A 22,461-nucleotide genomic window follows, 5' to 3' on the forward strand; every position below is an offset into this window, starting at 1 on the left:
TAGCAATGCAACTAAATATTGTGTGTCTTCTGGTGAAAAAATCTTAAACCAGGTTTGCTGGCCTAGAAACTGGTCCAAGCTAAGCTGGTCTCCCAGTCTGACCAGCTGAAAGTGCACAAAACCCTTCTAAAACTGTCGACAGATCAGTTGTGGCCGGGCTGGGAGACTAGCAGATCAGCCTAGGCTGACTGAAGGTGTTTTTCAGCTGGGTTGACATCTTTTATAAATGGCGTTTCAGTTTCGCGGGGATGTCTTATGATGTTAAATAATAATCTTATAAATAATTAATGTTACACATTATGTACATGGGTACTTATTATTTAGATTTCCTTCTTCGAAGCACAACATCATTCATTCTGTACCCGCATCTGCTTTCTCCAATCATAACCGTTAGCATAAATGCATTTGAGGATGAACGAGAGTCCTGACCTGTTTTTATACAGTCTATGGTCCTGACAGAAAATATGCTCGCAATAGCTTGAACGTCATTGCCCCCATGCGATCAAACGCTGAATAACACGTATTTTTGTTTGTGGCGGTTTTATTTAGGATTACAATAAGGATTAATTTTATGATTTTAGTTTTCAATATAGTAATTTTATGATGTGATTTAGTCATTATTATTATTATAAATAGTTCTGTATAGCTTTATTTTTTATTTCAGTTTATGTTTTATCATTGCGTTATTTTATTTATTCGTGGATTGGTGTTAAATGGGACACTGACTAATGTGGGACACCTAAGCTTCAGTGCGTTTATCTCTTCTTTTACAACATTAAAGTGAACATGAACGGTGTTGAATTCAAGCAGGGGTGTCCAGTTATTGAAATCACAAAATTTTTCAGGAAATTATGGCATAAATGTGGCAATGAAATTAATCAAACAGGAAGTACCTCTTGTGAAGTTCACTCAAAGTTCAGTGACAAGGAAACCTAAGGTTAAGGATATATTTATTATACAGCATGTTTTGACTGGAGTCAATTATGTGTTATTCAAATGATAAAATGTGTATTAAGAAAGTTAAATGCCATACATGTATTTTTGTAAAATGTTTAGGCTTATAATGCACAAATATTGTTAGTTTTAAGATCCAGAATAGATTAGAGACTAGAGGACAATGGGTTCCTGGACCACGATGTGTCCATATTCCCCTTTAAGTTAAATTTTGGCAAAATTTCTTCTGATTTAATAAGGGAATATCTTGGTGGGGGGGGGGGGGGGGGGTAGTTATTGTTTTGGTTCTATTTGGAAATGACAAGTCAAAATTGCAAAAAGTGTCCCACATTACCCTTTTGGCAAATGTAAAAGGTTTTCTATAAATTTTAGTTATTTAAAATGAAACCAGGACATTTAACATGCAGAACATATCCATTATTTGTACAAACTTTCTGTTTAAAGCCTGTTTACCTAGAATCCTAAGATTCCATTACATTTTAAAATTATGGCAAGCCTAAATGCTTTTCATTTAATGCAGCCTTTTACTCGGAGGTTTGATGATTTATAAAGCCCCCCAGAACAATGATTTCATTTCCTGATAAATCAAAGCATCCTATATAATTTTTGTGGGAAAAAGTATTTATGCATGTGAAAAAGAATACAAAAAACCCTACAAATACATAAACATTCAGCCATGCATAATGATGAGCTTTAATAATGTTTCCATGTATTCCACCTCTAAGGCTTTATGTACAGCAAGTGCTTCTGTCTCATCTGTAAAAGTGCTGCAATGAGAAATATATGACACTTTTTATACATTTAAAAATTATGTGGAAACACAGTTCAACCAATAGCTATTAAAAAGAAGCTGCTTAACACTGCCAATAGCATAGACATTCATTGCACCGATTAACAACATTAAAATTAAGTGACATTCTGATAACACAATTCTTTTGCAGGCAAAACCTAAATCATCATGCAAACCCTGTGACCGTCCATCATGTTAAAGGGTTAATGGACAAACTTAAACAAAAGAGCAACATGCATTTGTAATGTTACACAGATGTAAAAGTTAAAATGCAGAAGAGACCAAAGAAAGCCTGAAATACTCACACTGAGGGCAAAACTTCAGTTATACATTAATTATCCTTAATAATACAATAGAGGCACCACTTGTGCAAAAGAAAACAAGACTGTTCTACTAACTGTTCTAAACGTCACTTATTGCTTTGGTGCTAGAACAGAAAAATGGAACATTCCATCTTTTTGTTTGTTTTGTTTACATCAACACTAATACATTAGTAAAACAATCATGTGCTCTGCATGGTAACATTCACAAAGCACACATTATCCTACCAGATTTGGCAAGTGAATATTTGATTTAAGCTCTGCCTCTGTGCAACATGAAGTCTACAGTATGCACTGTACGTATGTGATAGAAGAATGAGATTCAGAATATGAGAGTGACAATAATGGTTATGAAATTATGAATGAATAATCATCTGTAATTACAGCAAGCTGAAATCATTTCCATTTTATGGATTGTTCTGGGCCAATAATGTTATAAAAACACAGAAACGATTAATATTTTTACACACTAAAATTATACATTTGCATCTTCGTATGGTTACAGCATTGACGTATTTGAATATTTAAAAGTTGGCCTCATTTCCTTCCACTGTAGATGTCACTGTAAGCCAGATTTCTTTTTTTTAAGAATATTTTTGTCGCAATTAAATTATACCAAAAGTATTGTTGATTGAGCTTAACTTGTACTGAATCTTGAATATTCCTTTAAATGATTTACAATAATTAAACAAAGGTTATCTTTAATATAGCAGCTTTGAAAGTGTATGATAGCGTATACAAACAATGGCCACCTGTTTCTAAGTGTGCCTGGTATCAGCGCAGCCAACTGTGGTGGATGTGGGTAGAAACTCTCGTGCGCCTGAAGCTCAGTGTCTTTTACCCAATAAGCACCAACAGCTCGACCTACTGGTGGATAGGGAGCTTTGTCCTATCGGGAGAGATCTTTCTCCCATCCACATTCAGATAGCTGGAAATAACACAATCAGTGGGGCACTGTTGCCATGCACACATACAATCAACATGGTCTACAGCAGTGCTGGTGATCTTCAGTAACGTCTGGTCGGATGGGCTGAAGGAGACATTGGTGTGAGAATGTGTGAGAAAGAGACCGGCTGAGCAGTTGGCAGTAATGAGACATGGGTTTTAAGGATGAGAAGGTGAAAGGTCATGAGAGTTGAGATGAATGAGAAGCTACAGGTTGACCAGGTGAAGGTCAGTGGCGGTGAAGTGAGGACACAGTGCCATGTCAGGGTTCTTCAGCTGCTTTAGGACGCGCTTGTGGAACTTGTTGCGCACACGATTGAACTCCATGATGTCACATGGATCTTCCTCCATCCAGAACCTGTGGAACTCCTGCATCAGATAACCTAAGAAAAGTAAATAATAATTAATACATACAAAACAATAAATAAATAATAATAAACTGCATATATATGTGTTTTAATTGTAAATAATAATTTATAATTTATGTACAATATTTGTATAATTTAAAATCAATTATATTTTGATTATATAAATTTATATAAAGTTATTAATAAATAAAAATGTATGTATGCATACAAATACAGATAGATAGGAAATTCTTTATATAATATATGTATTTATTTTTAATATTATTTTTTTTACAATAGTTGTATAATTTAAACCAATCATTTGAATTGTATAAACTGTATAATTTGTCCACAGATGTGTAATAATAATTATAAGTAGTAGTAGTAGTAATAGTTAGTATTAGTAGTAGGAGTATCTAAAATATATATATATATATATATATAATTTTTTATTATTTTATTATTTTTATGTATTTATTTTAAATCTATATAATTTTCACAAAAATTACACATTTCATAAAACAAATATGACAATAACAACAATAATAATAAATTATTTTTATTATTGTTATCTGTCCCCTTTTAGAGAAATTAATTTTATGTAAATTATATAAAGATATTAATATCTAAAAAATATTTTATGTATACAGATAACCTGATAACTAGAAAATACTAAAATATTTTTAATTTTAGTATTTTTTACAATAACTTTATAATTTAAAACCAATAATTTAAATAACATAACTTGTATAATTTGTCAGAAAATATATAATGAAAACCATTATTATCATTATTATTATTATAATCTTTTACTGTAGCTTTATTAATAATTGTCCTTACATAATTTACATGAATATATAATTATATAATGTGTGTATTATTTAATAAATTGTCTAGAAGAGTTGTTTTCACAAAGACAACAATGGCAACATTCTACCACTCACAGAAGGTCTGTTGGAAGTGCACTAGACTTGGCATCTCTGGTGCCACATTGTACAGATGAGTCTTCAGAGCCCCGCTCACCAGCAGGGAATATGCCAGGTCAGTGATGTTTATGCCAACTATGGCGAAGGAGTATCTGCGCCACAAAAGATTTGGGTCAGCACAAAACACAATGTAAAAGAAATCCTTGTTTAGTGTAAATAAGCATTATTAAAAGCACTGCCAGTGTTTGTCTGTGTGATTCCATCTGTGTCTGTGTGCGCACATGTCAGCAGCGCAGTGATTGAACAGGCTTCGTGCTACACATCAGAGCTAATGCTTCCTGAAAGCTCATGACAAGCAGAAGTGCCTGATTAAAATCCTCACACAAAGCATCAGGGTTTAGGCGCTCGGCTACTAATAACTACTGCACACAGCACAATTATTTTTAACATTCACAGATTTAAGAAATGTTTTTTTTTTGGTTGCTTACTGACACAAAAGAAAAGAGTTTATGCAATAGCTTGCAATATTCTGGACTCACCCAATCGCTTTGTCAAATTTCTTCTTGTCCCACTCAGCTTTGCTCATCTTGCTGTGTGAAAACCCAAAATGTTAGAGTGTATCCACCCAGTCCTGAGCTAATAGTTCTTAAACAGTCAACTATAAACGATGACAATTACACACGTGAGATTCACTGGAGAAAAGAGAAAGCATTCACGGTTACAAACCAACGTTATAATGGAGCATTATGCCTTGTGTTTAGAGTGAGGTGAGGTTGGACATTTTGAGATTAAACAACAACAACATAATACAGCCATTAGATTGAAGCAAAATGATCAAATTAATTTCTTAATGAGAGAGAAAAGATTGAATACCTGGCTTCCACTTTGGAAACGTTCCTGCACATGACAGTGATGGGAATAAAAAAGAAGCAGGAACAGAAAAAAAAGAATGTGTGTGTGCATGATGTGCATGATGGTGACAGAGCATGCTGAAGGTAAGATCGACTGCACGGCATGAAAAAAATCACCTGTTAAAATAAACATGGTATGCACACACAGCATAAAACAATGCACTGATAAGAGCTTTCTAGGGAACTACACCTTAACTGACATCCTGTGGCAAGATCCTGGTGCTGTGTGTTTGCTAATGTGGGTTTAAGGCTTAAATGTGCCTTAAAGCCCATCAGATATTTTTTTTATATAAATAACTGAGTACATACACAGTAGGAACCACTCGAGAGGACTATCTGAAGGATCTGACCTGTGTTTGGGCTGCAGGGAGTCATGAAGAACTTGGAGAGCGGTGGCTTTGTCATGCTCTGCAAAATACCTGCAAATAAAAGAGGGAAAATTAGCCATTAAATTGTTCTTTTCAAAAACCTAGTGAGCTGCCTATGTAGACAGCATTTTGCTACCTGAGCAAATGCTATGGCACTACAACAAGCTAAATGAAAAATCTAAGGCAAACTAAATTATAAAAAAAATGCATTTATTTCACTCATTAGTAAAAAGAAGTGATAAAAACTAGTCTGAATTAATAAAAATATTTTACCTAATGTATGATATGTAGCCTTTTTAAATATGGTGTATTTACTGATAACTCATAAAACTATTTTAGTGTAATTTAAAAACTTATTTTTCAAATGCATGCTATGTACATGTATTTAATGTTTAATAGAATATGTTGTGGCTAGCTTAGCAAAATACTAACATCAAAATCTTTTGCTAACTGACAGAAACTAGTTCAGTGTAATTCAAAAACTTATCTTACCCAAAGTTGTTTTTATTGCTTAATAGAGTATGGAGTATTAGCAATATGCTAATGTAAAGTATATTGCTAAATAATAAATGCTAATTAATTTAAAAACTTATTTTAATCAATGTACAGTATGTTATGTTTTTATAGAGTATGGTGTTTTCAGCTTAGCAAAATGCTAATGTCAAGTCTATGGTATGGTCAAAGTCCTTTTAAGGCAAGTCATGTCACTTGGAGGCCATCTTTGAAACACCTCTTGGGCATGCAAGTGCAGCTCCTATCTCTTTGCATGGGGAAACATAAAATTCTCCAAAACCGTTCGCCAAGCTTAAAGGGATACTCCACCCCAAACTGAAAATGTTGTCATTAATCACTTGTGTTCTGAAGATGAATAGAGATTTTACAGGTTTGGAACGACATGGGAGTAAGTGATTAATGATAACATTTTCATTTTGGGGTAGAGTATCCCTTTAAATTAAACAACAGTCTCATAAATGTTTTTTTTCTTTTGCTCAAATAGCGATAAAAAAAAGGTATTCTTCAGGCTAGATCAGCCAGTGAGCATGCACAGTCCTGAGTGCACGTCTCAGAACACTGACTGTCTCTATAGCAACCGGGACTTCTGACGGCAGCTGCAGTGACACGCTGACTTTACAGATCAACGAATTACTCCGTAGGCGGGGCTTCGTTCAATAGAGCGGCCATATTGAGCGTTGCATTTTTCCCCATTCAAAAATAAATGAGTGACACGTCTTGGGTATTGCATAATCTTTGGTATGGTGTTTTAATAGCTTAGCAATATGCTAGTGTCAAAACCTATTGCTAACTGATAAAAACCAAGTCAGTGTAATTTAAGAATTATTCTACACAGTGTAATTAATCTATGTAGGCTATATAATGTTTAACCAATAATGGCATTGTGTCATTGGCTTTGCAACATGCTAATATCAAAATCTATTGCTATTATAATAGCACAAGCCAACAATATGTATTAGAGCATTTCAGATTGGTCTTTTATGAGTCTCCATTATGGTTAGGATGTTTCCAGAAGGCCTGTGTAGTAACTGTACAGCAAAGACATGCTATGAACAGAGATAAGATCTGGTATGATGTAGATAACAAAATTTCACTCAAGTACATATATTTAAATGACTATAACGATCTAATGTTTTTGTCCTGATTTCAGTTCAGCAGATTCTCTACTCACAGTAGGTTGTGCAATCCCAGGAGACCCATGCCCCTGAAATCAGTCTTGGGGTCGTTTCCTTGGAAACCAATCTCACACCATTGCTTTGAGATGCGTCCAGAGAGAGGAGAATCAGGACGGAGTTCCTTCCACAGCTGGTGAGTGAAAAGATATTTGAGAAAGACAGCACTATTAGAGACAATTCTGTTATGGCAGAGAGGCTGTGCTACATCGTGAATGGTAGCCACCTATATTTATTGGAAACAGTAATCAAAAGGCTGATAACCACTAATAGTAATTTACTGTTAATACCTTCATGAGCATCTCTTCATGTGCTTGGTTTTCACAATCATATGGCTCTCTACGCAGCTTCTCCACCTCCACTACCAGGTTTCGGTAACCCACGATCTGGTGTAGGCAAGCCTGGAGAGAGATGCCAAGCCTTGAAGAAGAAAAAGAAACACAGCATTTGTGCTCAAAAAGTAAGTTATCTGTAAATACATATACTGTATCAGGGAATGATGGGATCCTTACTGTGGGTTAGTGTCAAGGTTGATCTTTTTCCGGGACATTATATCATCGATAGTCTTCTCCACAGAATCTGGGTGAGCGTTGATGGCAGACTGCAAAAGCTATGGACGTATAGTAATTAATTATAATCTATTATTAGCTCATATAAAAATAACAGCATAATACAGTATGTAAAATATTTAGCCTTGTAGTTTGAGATGGACCTTAAATCAGCTTAAAATTGAAATTGAATTTTGATGCCTTTGCAAGCAACTGAAATAAACTTAAGTACTAAAATGAGTAAAACTAAATTGAGACTCAGGAGTAAAACAAATTAAATAAAGCTAAAGCTAAGCTAAATAAAAATGTGTAAAATATGCAAAAATGCCATCAAATGAAAACTGAAAATATATTATAAAATAAAAACTATTATAAGCAAAATATCAATAGATAATAGTAGTTAAATAATACTACAACCCGAATTCCGGAAAAGTTGGGACGTTTTTTAAATTTGAATAAAATGAAAACTAAAAGACTTTCAAATCACATGAGCCAATATTTTATTCACAATAGAACATAGATAACATAGCAAATGTTTAAACTGAGAAAGTTTACAATTTTATGCACAAAATGAGCTCATTTCAATGTTGATTTCTGCTACAGGTCTCAAAATAGTTGGGACGGGGCATGTTTACCATGGTGTAGCATCTCCTTTTCTTTTCAAAACAGTTTGAAGACGTCTGGGCATTGAGGCTATGAGTTGCTGGAGTTTTGCTGTTGGAATTTGGTCCCATTCTTGCGTTATATAGATTTCCAGCTGCTGAAGAGTTCGTGGTCGTCTTTGACGTATTTTTCGTTTAATGATGCGCCAAATGTTCTCTATAGGTGAAAGATCTGGACTGCAGGCAGGCCAGGTTAGCACCCGGACTCTTCTACGACGAAGCCATGCTGTTGTTATAGCTGCAGTATGTGGTTTTGACCCATGTGGTTTTGAAATAAACAAGGCCTTCCCTGAAATAGACGTTGTTTGGAGGGAAGCATATGTTGCTCTAAAACCTTTATATACATTTCAGCATTCACAGAGCCTTCCAAAACATGCAAGCTGCCCATACCGTATGCACTTATGCACCCCCATACCATCAGAGATGCTGGCTTTTGAACTGAACGCTGATAACATGCTGGAAGGTCTCCCTCCTCTGTAGCCCGGAGGACACGGCGTCCGTGATTTCCAACAAGAATGTCAAATTTGGACTCGTCTGACCATAAAACACTATTCCACTTTGAAATAGTCCATTTTAAATGAGCCTTGGCCCACAGGACACGACGGCGCTTCTGGACCATGTTCACATATGGCTTCCTTTTTGCATGATAGAGCTTTAGTTGGCATCTGCTGATGGCACGGCGGATTGTGTTTACCGACAGTGGTTTCTGAAAGTATTCCTGGGCCCATTTAGTAATGTCATTGACACAATCATGCCGATGAGTGATGCAGTGTCGTCTGAGAGCCCGAAGACCACGGGCATCCAATAAAGGTCTCCGGCCTTGTCCCTTACGCACAGAGATTTCTCCAGTTTCTCTGAATCTTTTGATGATGTTATGCACTGTAGATGATGAGATTTGCAAAGCCTTTGCAATTTGACGTTGAGGAACATTGTTTTTAAAGTTTTCCACAATTTTTTTACACAGTCTTTCACAGATTGGAGAGCCTCTGCCCATCTTTACTTCTGAGAGACTCTGATTCTCTAAGACAAAGCTTTTAAAGCTAATCATGTTACAGACCTGATATCAATTAACTTAATTAATCACTAGATGTTCTCCCAGCTGAATCTTTTCAAAACCGCTTGCTTTTTTAGCCATTTGTTTCCCCCGTGCCAACTTTTTTGAGACCTGTAGCAGGCATTAAATTTTAAATGAGCTAATTAAGTGGATAAAAGTGTAAAATTTCTCAGTTTAAACATTTGCTACGTTATCTATGTTCTATTGTGAATAAAATATTGGCTCATGTGATTTGAAATTCCTTTAGTTTTCATTTTATTAAAATTTAAAAAATGTCCCAACTTTTCCGGAATTCGGGTTGTAGTAAATCTACATAATATTACAAAACAAATACCATTTAATATTATTATCAAATATATAAATACATGTGATACAATAAATACATTAAAAAAAATACATTTAAATTAAATTTTACTTCATAAACCTCATGACTTACCTCATGTTTAGAGCATTTGAGTGATGATTCTGTGAAATGAAAAGAAACATAAAATAATATAATAATTTTCCCACATACAGCCAGGTTACAGATTTGCTGTAGATGTACTGCTAAAACTACTGATAGTATTTACCGATCTTGAGTGTCCTTCGAGCACCGGGTTTGTTATTGTAACAGATGCGTTGAAGCTCACATCGTCCAGTTAACTTCCTGATGACAAACTTCAGGCCCCGCCACAAACACTTACAGTACAGGAACACCAGTAACTGGGTCAGTACCCTAGAAGATTCAGAGAAATAAAGAGGCCTGAATAAAACGACACAAGTCCAATACTGATGATAGGCCTAATACACCTGTGTATTCTGTCCCAGAATAAAGCCTACTCACTGAGGTATTTTGAAAGCACATTATATTTGAGTCCTCTAAACCTGAAATGAATAACCATCAGATGTGTTTCCCATGAACACTGCTCGAGCTGTTCAAATGCACATTATTTTTCTCCGATAATGCTCTGATGTCTACAAAAGCTAGGCCTAATCCCCTTTGTAAAAATTTGAGACGGAGATAAGTGGGCCACGTGGATGAAATGGGTCACAGTTCTACAAAAATCTGCGTGATGAAAGCTAAACATAATTTTGAAAGTATTATTCTTTATTATTATTCTTCATGCATGTACCAAGCAGTATTTGTAAACCAAAGGACTTGCTGACATCTACTATGCATCTGTTTTCAACCAATGCATGGATTAATCCATCCATCTATATTATAAACTAATCTAATTGCAGGCTAATTCACTACAGAAAACGCATTGGACTAGGAATAAACCTGTTTGAATCCGGTTGCTGATTACGTTGAGAGTTACTGCTCACAGGATAGACTCGCCTCCTCATCGGCATGAAATGAATTTGCGGTCAAACCTGTGTTTTGTAAAAAAGGTTATTGTCTATCAAAGCTGTTGAACAGAAGTGACGTGTCCCGAAGGTAATTTCCTTTTAAAGGACTTTAATAAAAGCCAGTTATGATATTGCATTATAGGGGTCTCTACCTCTAAATGTCCAGGTGAAATACAAATCTATACGGGTACATTCGGAGCAACCTCTTATTAAGTTTAGTGCCTTTCAACATCATTTGTTGTAAACAATATAATTAAGAGTAGTGGCTGATAGAAAAGCACCTAAAGGAACTGTTTATTTAAAAAAAGTTATTTATCAGGTTTTTTTACATTTTCATAATCAGTATTTTTGCATTTATTTTATATAATAAAATAAATAATTAAAGATAATAACACCAATAAGTTTGTTTATTAATATTTCATAATCAGGTTATTTTAACAATAATACAAAATACTATAATTAAATAATAATAAACATTTGTGTATATATATATATATATATATATATATATATATATATATATATATAGACATACATACATAATACGTTATTATTGTGCAATAATGCATGTAATTTAAACTCATATTATTATTCTGATGACGATGATATTAATTATAATACCTAATAATAATAGGCTACCTGATAAGAATAGTTAATATGTATTTGGTTTCTGTTTTTGTTTCAACATCCATTACATAATTGGGCCATACTACAAAGCATACGATAAAAAAAAACATATAACGGTAAATTTAATGTCCATCTTTAAAAATGGAAAATGACAACGATGATATTTCAGCTTCTAAGCAATAAGAAGCGATCTATCCCCGTTAAGCACTAAGGAAGTAGGCTACTTACCTCAGAAAATGCTTCATCGCGATTGTCTGCTTTGCTACAACAGTATAACTCACATTCGCCAATGGTCTGACCACCTGCACAAAATAGAATTCAAAATGAAAACTACAGTGTATCTTTATTTAATCGTTGTATTTCACTGAACCGTCGTGGATACAAATAGCGACTATATGTCTCGAGGTCGTCAGTGTGGCGTTAGACGGATTAAGACGTCGCCGTGGACAGCTGCTTGAACAACCAACCCACGGTCTACACATCCACGTTCACATAATGTCTGGTGCGTTATTTCATGACAAATGAGCCGTTTATAATACATTCAGATAGCATGGGTTATATAATACTGGCAATCGGAGTCATTTACCGTCGAGACTATTTCATCTTGCAATAGGTCTTCCTCTATTCTGCACCACACATGGTCTTCTGAAAACAGCGTATCGAATAATACATCAGTGTATCTGATAAAAGATAAATAAATGACAAGAACATACGTTTCGAGATGTCTCTGGGAATGGGAATAGCCTGTCCTCCTCTCTCTGTAAAGCAGGTACCTGTTATTCCTCCATGATGAGCATGAGAATTAGGGAGGGCGGGCGCTTCTGAGCATCGCAATGCAGCGCTGCTGCGCCGCGCGGAAAAGTAAACCCCCAGAAGACCTCTCACTCCTCTACATACAGACACTCATAGATATTCAACAGAATTGTTTTTCCATAATTTGGAATTTACATGTACGTGTTTGCTCTTCTAGAAAAAAAATATAATAATATTTGAGAACCACTGCTCCAGTGGGACCACAGATAAAACCTATACACTTAACTATATAAATTATATTCTTGGAATTTTATAACTATTAGACGTATCCAAAAGTTTCTAACTTCATATTTTTTTTTAAAACTCTTCTGATCGCAGCTACTGGGCTGGCTGAGAGTCTAGGTGAAGCGTTTGTGAGTCTGTTCAAATCTGTTCTATAACCATGAATGTTAGAATGTAAAACCAGGTTAGCATATTTGACAGACACCACTATAATAGATTAATTATGAAGAATAAAACCACTTTAATTGTCACAAATAATGATTTTCAAATGTGGACACAAACAAAATAATTATATAAAAGCAGCTGCAATACTAATAATACATGTAACAAGTCGAACATATAAAAAGCTGAATACATCCGTCATTTCATCTAAAGTCATTTCAAAACTCAAATAAACAAAGAACACACAAGTGTTAAAGAATGTAACAAAGGTAAAGAATGTTAATATAAGTAATCATAACAGACGCAGCATCTCAATGAAATTGAGATGTTAGCACCTCTTAAAGCAATATGGTCCAGATCATTATAGTGCATGATGACAACTTTCTGCATTTTATTTTATGTATCTGAACTTCAGTCTCAGCAGATTTAAATAACATTTATATGCAAATTGGTTTAAATAAAAAAGAAAAAATAGACTCAAGGCACACTGATGTGGATTTAAAATCCATAAAAAAAACTGATTAAACACTGCCTTTGGCAAAAATATCGACCCTTCTAAAGTAAATCGGTAAAATTCAATACTGTACTCTACATTGGAGAGCTTTATATCTGAGAACAGAATCCGTTGCAATGTGCTCTGTGACTGGATCCTATACTGTCCTCATTCTCTTGTCCTTCCTTTTGCAGCCAGTCTCCTACAATGTCTGCATCTTGCTGGACATCCGCAGATGAAGCCAGATGATATGCCCTGTCATTAGTGGAATAAGACTGATCTGCTGGGTAGGTCGGTACGATGTTGAACATGATGAAACCAAGTGTGATCACCACAAAAGATACAATATACAGGGCGGAGAACTGGGGGAAAAAAGGACATTTTTTTTAATAAACTTTTACGAAACTGAAAAATCAATGTGAACAAGACATTAACAAAGTAAATATTTTGATTTTAATTTTAATTAATTAAAAGATTTATCATATAAAGCAAGTTTCCAAATATCATGAATCAGTGCTACCACTCAAAATGTCAACACCCCTGGCCATTTATCAAGAGGACTGTTTTGAAGATAGTGGAAAATGTTTTAATCGTTTCTTTTGTCCTGGCATTTTTATTGATTTGCTGAAAATGTAATATTTCCACTCACATTGTAGTGAAAAAGGAACATGCCACAGAAGAGACTGAAGAGGTCAGCAGTCAGCAGTGAGAGGTTCACAGCTGTGGCACTGGTCAGATTTACCACTACAGGCATGAAACTGTACAGCCCATACATGCACAGAGTATATGCAACAAAGAGCAGGCCTACAGAATAAACATACAGGTATTTAGAGTATTTATCAAATAAACAAGGGAACTGGAGTTACTCAAATTTCCATTAAACTTACCACATATATTTATTAGGGTTTCCATGTACCGTATTTTCTGGACTATAAGTCGCACTTTTTTTCATAGTTTGGCTCGTCCTGTGTTTGTCTTTTGTTTTTTTGTTTTTTTCAATGAAATACTCTTACCTGTATACTTGTAAGGGTAGTGAACTGGTATGCCTTCACAACTGAAGGCATACCATTTATTAGGGTTTCCATGTACCATATTTTCCGGACTATAAGTCGCACTTTTTTTCATAGTTTGGCTCGTCCTGCGACTTATAGTCAGGTGCGACTTATTTATCAAAATTAATTTGACATGAACCGAGAGAAATGAACCAAGAGAAAACATTACCGTCTACAGCCGCGAGAGGGCGCTCTATGCTGCCAGAGATGCTGCTCAGTGCTCCTGTAGTCTACCACTGAGCAGCATAGAGCGCCCTCTCGCGGCTGTAGACGGTAATGTTTTCTCTTGGTTCTAAATGAGTGCGACTTATATATGTTTTTTTTCCTCCTCATGGCGTATTTTTGGACTGATGCGACTTATACTCAGGTGCGACTTATAGTCCGAAAAATACGGTAAATGATGACTAGATCATTTTATTATAAGCAAATGTCAATGAAAAAGAAACATTTAACTAGAGTTACTCACATATTGTCCAGTTCCAGCTGATGACAGGTATAGTTCTGGATTCAAGTATAGCCCTTTAAAATATAAAGCATATATACATTTTAAAATGTAATTAATTCCTGTGATGATAAGGTTGAATTTTCAGCAGTCATTACTCCAGCTTAGTGTCACATGATCCTTCAGAAATCATTTTTATATGCCCATTTGTTGCTCAAGTCACATTTCCCTATTATTATCAGTGTTTAAAAAAAATGTGGTGCTAAACATTTTTGTAGATACCATAGTTTTTTTTCAGTTCAGATCATAAGACAATACTTTACTTGAAATAGAAATCTTTTGCAACAGTATAAAAGTCTTTACTGTTACAGTATATCAACTGAATGCATCCTTCCTGAATAAAAGTAGTAATTTCCTGTGCAAAAAGAAAATCCTAGTCACCACAAATGTTTGAATGGTAGTGTAAATAAAGACTTGCTTTTAAAAATGAGAGTCTCATGGTGGGGGCTTTTCACTTAGAAAATATAATGGTGGACATAAAACTTACATCTGCACACCACTGATGAGTGTCCCAAAGAGCCCCATCATGCCCAAAAACTCCACCCTGCTCAGGTTTTTCACTGTGTATTCCTGACAGACGTTAGACACTGCGTACAGAGCAGCACTGACCAGCACGAGTCCATCCCCCAACAACACATGATTACCTGCAGTGACAGACCCACAAAAAGCCCAAAACCACAGAGATCAACTATTTTTGTGCAAGTTGATGACGTTTCAAGCAACAAAAACACAGTCTATGATAAATTCTTAATGTAGCTTCTTTAGTTGTCTTCTTTTTATTTAATCGTATCTTTTGTAACAGGAGTAAAATACCCTTGGGTTTTGGCAAATGGTTCATGAGAAGCAAAACAAAAGAATATCTATTAAGCATAATCAAGGTGTAATTAGATTATGCCCCTTATTATAAAGTACTTACTTGAGCCTTGGTCTCTCCCTGCCAGCAGATCTGCTCCCACCATCGCACCGACTCCAAGCAAACACACAGCCACTGCTATAAAATGCAACGGTCTGTAGCGAGTTTTCAAGAAGATCCATGAGAGCACCATCAGAACCGGGATCACAAAGCAGTCCAGCAGCTACAACACGTAAGTTATTATATTAATTATTATTTTATTAATGTGTGTGTTTGTCTTTTGTTTTTGTTTTTTTGTTTTTTTTTTCAATTAAATACTCTTACCTGTATACTTGTAAGGGTAGTGAACTGGTATGCCTTCACAACTGTGTAGTTGGCTTCCACATCCGTGAGAGCCATCAGAAAATATTTCCACCACTTTGTTTTTAGAATTTGAACAATATTATTTTCACCTAAATTATATAAAATAAAAAAAATGTATAAAAATATAAGCCATATATTTTGTACTACTGTAGCTTGCATTTCTGGAAGAAAACTACCTAACCAGGTTTTTATGAGTAGGACATTTTAATTTTGCATGTTGAGGAGAATCAATAAATAAATATTTTAAGACTTTAATCCACAAGATAAGCCATGCAGGCATCCTGAGATAATTAAGTTCATTTAAAATCAGGAGTAATGATAAGCATGGTCATGGAAATTATATTCTGTCCTTTTAATCATCTGATAAAAGCAGTGAGTGATTCCATGCAGAGAAGGTGTGCTGCAAAGTACCTCTCCTGAAGGCTAAGACTAAAGTATAGGTGAGCAGAAGCAAGGTGTAATTGAGGAAGCTTTGCATCATTGGCGTCTCCACCCCGGCATCTACCAAATACTGACATGTAACTGCCGTCCCACATATCAGCATCGACAGGGCTTGACCCATTGCAATAGTTTTGCAGAGCTGCCTGTAGGAACAATTCTTAAGTTACCATCAAAACTTCAAAACATGAAACATTTTCAAACAGAAAGATCTTTAACAACATACATTACCATGTAAACACATCCTTAAACTTGAGATTCCCAGGACCACAAAGAAATCTCCGCCAGTGGCTGAGAGCTCCCAATCTTCCATGTTCAAAAGAGTTCTCTCCCACTTCACCATCCATATTTCACACAGAGACATCCAGAGAAAATCCAGAGCAAATGAAAAGAACTTTAGTGAAAGTGACAGGCTTTGATGTTGGAAAACATCTAGTGATTAATGGTGGAAATAATCTTAATCTTTTTAGGAATTTATGCACAATAATGCTGACCTCACGTGGGCCTCCTTAATTAAAAAACTAAATAAATCAAATGCCCTTGCTTAATGACACTTAAAGGATAATAAAATCAAAAGGAACTTAGCTCTATTTTTAATAATCACCAATGAAAGTGTATAATATTATAAAAAGAAAACAAATACTGACTCGATAAAGACATATAAAATACTCTATACACACACACATACACATACACACACACAACGACTTAAAATACTATAAATAAAGACTTTAGAGCCTGATATAAATTGTGGTAGCCTTTAAAAAATAAAATAGGTTCAAGTCTGAGTGAATAACATGTACGTTTATGAATAAAATGAGTGTTTTGTTTACATATTTAAACTAGTGTTTCGGTGACCAATGAATGCGGAACATCTATTGGTTGTAGTGCGGCAGTTCTCAGAGCACGTGGCGACCTGTCAGGAACTTTGGACAATGTAGGACACCTCAAACTGTTTCTTGATCGCAAAGATCAAAATAGGATAAACTCAGTGATAGTAAAGAATTAATAATTTAATTAATTTAGCGTTTCTGGCTAAAATCTGTGTAGCTTCGTAGCAAAAAGCTAACCTTTTTACATTCTTAAGAGTTAGCCATGCTGTTAGCAAGGCTTAAAAAAAAAAAAAAAAAACACAACGTCACGTGCTAAGTTAAAGAATAAAACCAAGCGTCTGTTAAATACCTTGATCCGTCATGTCCGTAGTTACCGAATTATCCGCTAAAATCCGGCCACAGTATCATCTTTCAATGAAAGCGAAGGATTCATACATGCATTCGGACAATTTAAAGCCCCGCCCGTTTTCAGCTACGGTCAGGCCAGACGCGTCTGGAAAATACACGGTCAAGGCAAGCCTCCCGCACTTTTTTACCCTTTCTTTTTTGCTGCGCGTCTAATCGCGCATTCACGGTATGGGTGCTGGGAGCAGTCAAAAGAAGCTGTCATAACTGCGTCATGAGAGTATTTCCCAGCAATTTAGTCCAATATATATAAAATAAGAGTCAGTTTCATATGTTAATGAGCATTGGTACGTTTGCACAATAATTCCTTCAAAAAATTTTTTTACATTTTTATGGGTGTTTGAAAATGGGTAATGGTGCAACTGGTAGAAAGCACTTTTTGCTGATATTTTCAATAGATTGCTGTTCACGGTGACCCAAAATATGTCTGCATAAAACATAATTTAACTCTAAAAAGACCATACATTTCAGGATTGTTTTATTTTTATTAATTGAATTGAATTAATGTTTGTGAATAAAAAAAGTGTACATGAACATTTGTATTGTACACTTATTAATATGCATATTTTATCAATGTTTTCAATTGATTCCTGTTCATAGTGACCCTAACTATACTGTATTTATTTTCAAGTCTTTTTACGGTATAGGTTTGGAGAGTATTAAAGCCAAATTGTGCATCCTTTTACTTGACATTATTACCAATTTTCAAACCCTCATAAACAACTTTTCTTTATAGGTTTGCACGTTCATTCAATTGATTCCCGTTCACAGTGTCCCAGACTATTACTGTATTCATTTTCATGTATTTTTACTGTATTATTTTGGAAAAGAATTACAAGCAAATTCACCCCAAGCATCTAAGTGCATAAGCACTTTTACATCGCATCCCATTTTCTAACCCTAATAAAACTCTTTCCTTTATAGGTTTGCTCGTATTTTCAGTTGATTCCTGTTCACAGTCACCATGACTATTACTGTAGTAATTTTCAAATAATAATTAATAAGTAATTAAGAGCACAAAAACAAGTTCTATTTGATGACATCTAAATTACGATACGGCCAAAGTAATTTAGCTCTTGCATCCAATTTAAATGACCTAGTTTGGAACATATACATATAAAATAAATAAATGTATAATATACATATTGCATGTATTTATATAAAATGTGATCAGTGTCTTATCTGGATTCTGGATCATTGTAAAATGCATCTTACAATTGTAATTGATCAGTTACAGGTAAGGAGAAACAAGAAATTGCAGCTTAGCAGACTTATTCAACAGACTGATGATTACGTTAAGCAAACACAGCAAAACAAATAATAGCTTTGCAGGCATAATCACCATAAATACAACAAGCTCTGGGCGATAAAAGCAAAGACATAAGACATTTAACTAAGGTTAGAAATTAGTAACCATGGACACAAACAAGGACTGCTCAAAGGGGTGATGAACATAATCAGTTCCTATGGTTAAGATTTTAACTTAATTAAATGTGACACTAACAATTAAGTGTATACATGGCGTCATGAGAGTATTTCCCAGCAATTTAGTCCAATATATATAAAAAAAGAGTCAGTTTCATATGTTAATAAGCATTGGTACGTTTGCACAATAATTCCTTCAAAAAACATTTTTAACATTTTTATGGGTGTTTGAAAATGGGTAATGGTGCAACTGGTAGAAAGCACTTCGTTTTTGTCACGTACGGTGATACAAGAAACAAGGGAGAGATCCAAATGCAGGTACGAGGTTTATTGAGGGGCAATCCAAAAGAGGTAAACAGTCCAGGTAGGGTCAAAACCAGAATATCCAATAACATACAAGAACATAAAGACAGAGCAGACTCAGGGAAGTATCACGCAAACGACATGCAGCAAGGACTCCGTGACAAAGACTCAGACAGACCAGGTATAAATACACAAAAGGATAATGGGGAAACAGGAGACAGGTGGGGAACAATCAATTAACTAAACAAGGAGGAAGGTGACCAAATAAGGAGACAGGAAGTGATAATATGATAAACACAGTGGAAAAGGAGGACACCTAGTGGAAACCCAGGGAACACAACCCAGACACTGTGACAGTACCCCCCCCCCCTCTACGGAGCGGCTCCCAGACGCTCCAAGACAGACACAAAACAGAGACCAGGAGGGAGGCGGACAGGTGGAGGCTCAGGGGGAGGGACGGAGGGCCAGGAAAAAAAAAACATGGGGAACAGGCACCAGAATGTAAACACAAAATAGGAAGACCAGGAGGGAGGAGGACCGGAGGAGGTTCAGGGGGAGGGACGGTGGGCCAGACTAACAGAAAGGAACAGGGACAGAAACTAACACAAAAACAAAAGGAAAAAACAACATGAAGCCCCCCAGGGCGGAGCAGAAGACCACCACACCCTTGTGGTCAAGGCCAGAGTCCTACAGGGTGGAGCGGAAGACCACCACAACCGTGTAGTCAGGGCAAGCGCCCCCCAGGGCGGAGCAGAAGACCACCGCGTCCGTGTGGTCAGAGCGGAAGCCCCCCAGGGTGGAGCAGAGGACCACCATGTCCGCGTGGTCAGAGCGGAAGCCCCCCAGGGCGGAGCAGAGGACCACCACGTCCTTGTGGTCGACGCCAGAGTCCCCCAGGGCGGAGCAGATGACCACCACGCCCCTGTGGTCGATGCCGGAGTCCAACAGGGCGGAGCAGAAGGCCACCCAGTGACTTGACCTGACTCAGAAAGGTCCACGATGACTAGCCTTGTCTCTGGAAAGTCCATGGTACCTAGCCCTGGCTCTGGAAGGTCATCAGTGACTGGCCCTGACTCTGGAAGGTCAGCGGTGAGCCATTTCCTCCTGAGGAACCGGGTCATTCAGCCCGCTGTTAAAGTAATCCTTTAAGGCCGCGTCATTATATCCCATGCCCTCAGCCAAGGACCAGAACACCTGTGCCATGGCCCCCACCTCATTGCCCTCTTGGCGGAGAGCGGTCAGCTTCAAATATTTCGCTCTCCGATCCATCATCCGGGCTGGGGAGCGGGAAACATCAACTGACATACCGCTGGATCTCGTGTGTGACGGAGTCCTTCTGTCACGTACGGTGATACAAGAAACAAGGGAGAGATTCAAATGCAGGTACGAGGTTTATTGAGGGGCAATCCAAAAGAGGTAAACAGTCCAGGCAGGGTCAAAACCAGAATATCCAGTAACATACAAGAACATAAAGACAGAGCAGACTCAGGGAAGTATCACGCAAACGACATACAACAAGGACTCCGTGACAAAGACTCAGATAGACCAGGTATAAATACACAAAAGGATAATGGGGAAACAGGAGACAGGTGGGGAACAATCAATTAACTAAACAAGGAGGAAGGTGACCAAATAAGGAGACAGGAAGTGATAATATGATAAACACTGTGGAAAAGGAGGACACCTAGTGGAAACCCAGGGAACACAACCCAGACACTGTGACAGTTTTTGGGAGTGATTTTGTCATTAATTTTCTCCAAAACTAAACAGTAAAATGACTTGAAATTGATACAGTAGTAGACATGTTGACTGTGAACTTGAATCAACTGGAAGAACAAACCTGTTAAGGAAAGCTTTTTACAAGTAAGTGCTTTTTATGAGAAAGTATGAGAATGCACATTGAGTTTTGGAGTGATATGCCTTTCATTTGTACAGAAGTTATACACTAGATTAACTTGAAAATTTATACAGTAATGGGGTCACTGTAAACAAGTATCAGTTTATAGGTGTGTATACACAAACACACACACACACACACACACTCTTCTTCGGTTGTCCATCGAAATCCGATGATGACGTCCACACCTATAACGGTGAGATATTTGATGGCTGAACAGTCCTATCCTGGACCCACAAGCTCTTTTTAAGGTGGGACATATGTATGTGATGGTGGTGGTGGTCACCGTGGCAGCTATAGCTGCATTTCTCCTGGCTCACTCTTGCTGTCTTCTAGTTGTCCTTTCCATCTCTAGTGTACGAACCCCATCTCCACATAGCTGTCGCCAGATGGTGCGGTCAGCAGCAACATCTTCCAGATCCTCAGGTCTGACCTTACACTTTCTCAAGGCGTTCTTCATCTGATCTTTACAGCGTTTCTTCGGACCCCCAGCTGAGTGACGACCATGATGTAACTGGCCATATAGTACTCTGCGGGGCAGCCGACATGGGGGCATCCTTATCACATGCCCGAACCACTGCAGTTGACGCTGGGTAATAATGGCCTCAATACTTCTGCAGTTAGTCTTTTTAAGTATTTCAGTATGAGGCACATGATTACGCCAGGTATCAAGTATCTAACCCTCTAGTATCTAACCCTCGCAGGAAACTTTGTGCATTTTTACTTTCTCAAAAAAACAAAAACTCATTCTGTATGGTTTATAAGCATTTTGAAAAATGGGGACATGGGTTATGTCCTCATAAGCCACCCTCTCCTTGTAATACCTGTGTCATACCCATGTCATTATACAGAGTTATGTCCTGATATGTCACAAAAACAAGAGCACGCGCACACATACACACACACACACACACACACACACACATATATATATATATATATATATATATATATATATAAACATTGATAAACACTGATAAATAGATAAACTATGTACATTAATAAATGTAAAATACAAATGTTAATGTACAAAAAAATTATGTATTCACAAACGTTAATTCAATGTTAAATCTTTTTTTTTTTATCCTGAAATTGTATTATTTATGTCATGATATAAAATAGCAATAAATAAATATATACATATATATGGTATATATATATATTTGGTCACCGTGAACAGCAATCTATTGAAAATATCAGCAAAAGTATAAAGGAAACGCAGTTATGACCGCTT

At 36.4% G+C, this 22,461-nt stretch overlaps 2 protein-coding genes across 4 annotated transcripts; both read right to left on the reverse strand.

The window, feature by feature from the left end:
* Positions 1–1,619: 1,619 nt before the first annotated feature.
* LOC132117194 (ELMO domain-containing protein 1-like) lies at positions 1,620–12,332 on the reverse strand. Of its 2 annotated transcripts, XM_059526303.1 has the most exons (12): positions 12,180–12,332; positions 11,695–11,768; positions 10,080–10,225; positions 9,947–9,975; positions 7,759–7,856; positions 7,537–7,666; positions 7,246–7,379; positions 5,544–5,612; positions 5,156–5,179; positions 4,822–4,872; positions 4,301–4,434; positions 1,620–3,392 (listed from the first exon to the last, which is right to left on the reverse strand). In XM_059526303.1, exons 2-12 carry the CDS (start codon positions 11,709–11,711, stop codon positions 3,217–3,219), a joined length of 1,008 nt encoding a protein of 335 aa, XP_059382286.1. In that variant the 5' UTR covers positions 11,712–11,768; positions 12,180–12,332; the 3' UTR covers positions 1,620–3,216. The 2 variants fall into 2 exon arrangements, with proteins under 2 accessions (XP_059382286.1, XP_059382287.1); XM_059526304.1 differs by lacking the exon at positions 5,156–5,179.
* A 386-nt stretch (positions 12,333–12,718) lies between these two features.
* LOC132117195 (solute carrier family 35 member F2-like) lies at positions 12,719–17,719 on the reverse strand. 2 transcript variants are annotated; one of them, XM_059526305.1, is made up of 9 exons: positions 17,547–17,719; positions 16,596–16,698; positions 16,338–16,510; positions 15,888–16,015; positions 15,627–15,786; positions 15,198–15,354; positions 14,675–14,727; positions 13,806–13,960; positions 12,719–13,518 (listed from the first exon to the last, which is right to left on the reverse strand). In XM_059526305.1, exons 1-9 carry the CDS (start codon positions 17,557–17,559, stop codon positions 13,267–13,269), a joined length of 1,194 nt encoding a protein of 397 aa, XP_059382288.1. In that variant the 5' UTR covers positions 17,560–17,719; the 3' UTR covers positions 12,719–13,266. The 2 variants fall into 2 exon arrangements, with proteins under 2 accessions (XP_059382288.1, XP_059382289.1); XM_059526306.1 differs by lacking the exon at positions 17,547–17,719 and having other exon boundaries at positions 16,596–16,711.
* Positions 17,720–22,461: the final 4,742 nt, after the last annotated feature.

This window comes from Carassius carassius, chromosome 36, assembly GCF_963082965.1.
Source record: "Carassius carassius chromosome 36, fCarCar2.1, whole genome shotgun sequence".
Taxonomy (NCBI): Eukaryota; Metazoa; Chordata; class Actinopteri; order Cypriniformes; family Cyprinidae; genus Carassius; species Carassius carassius.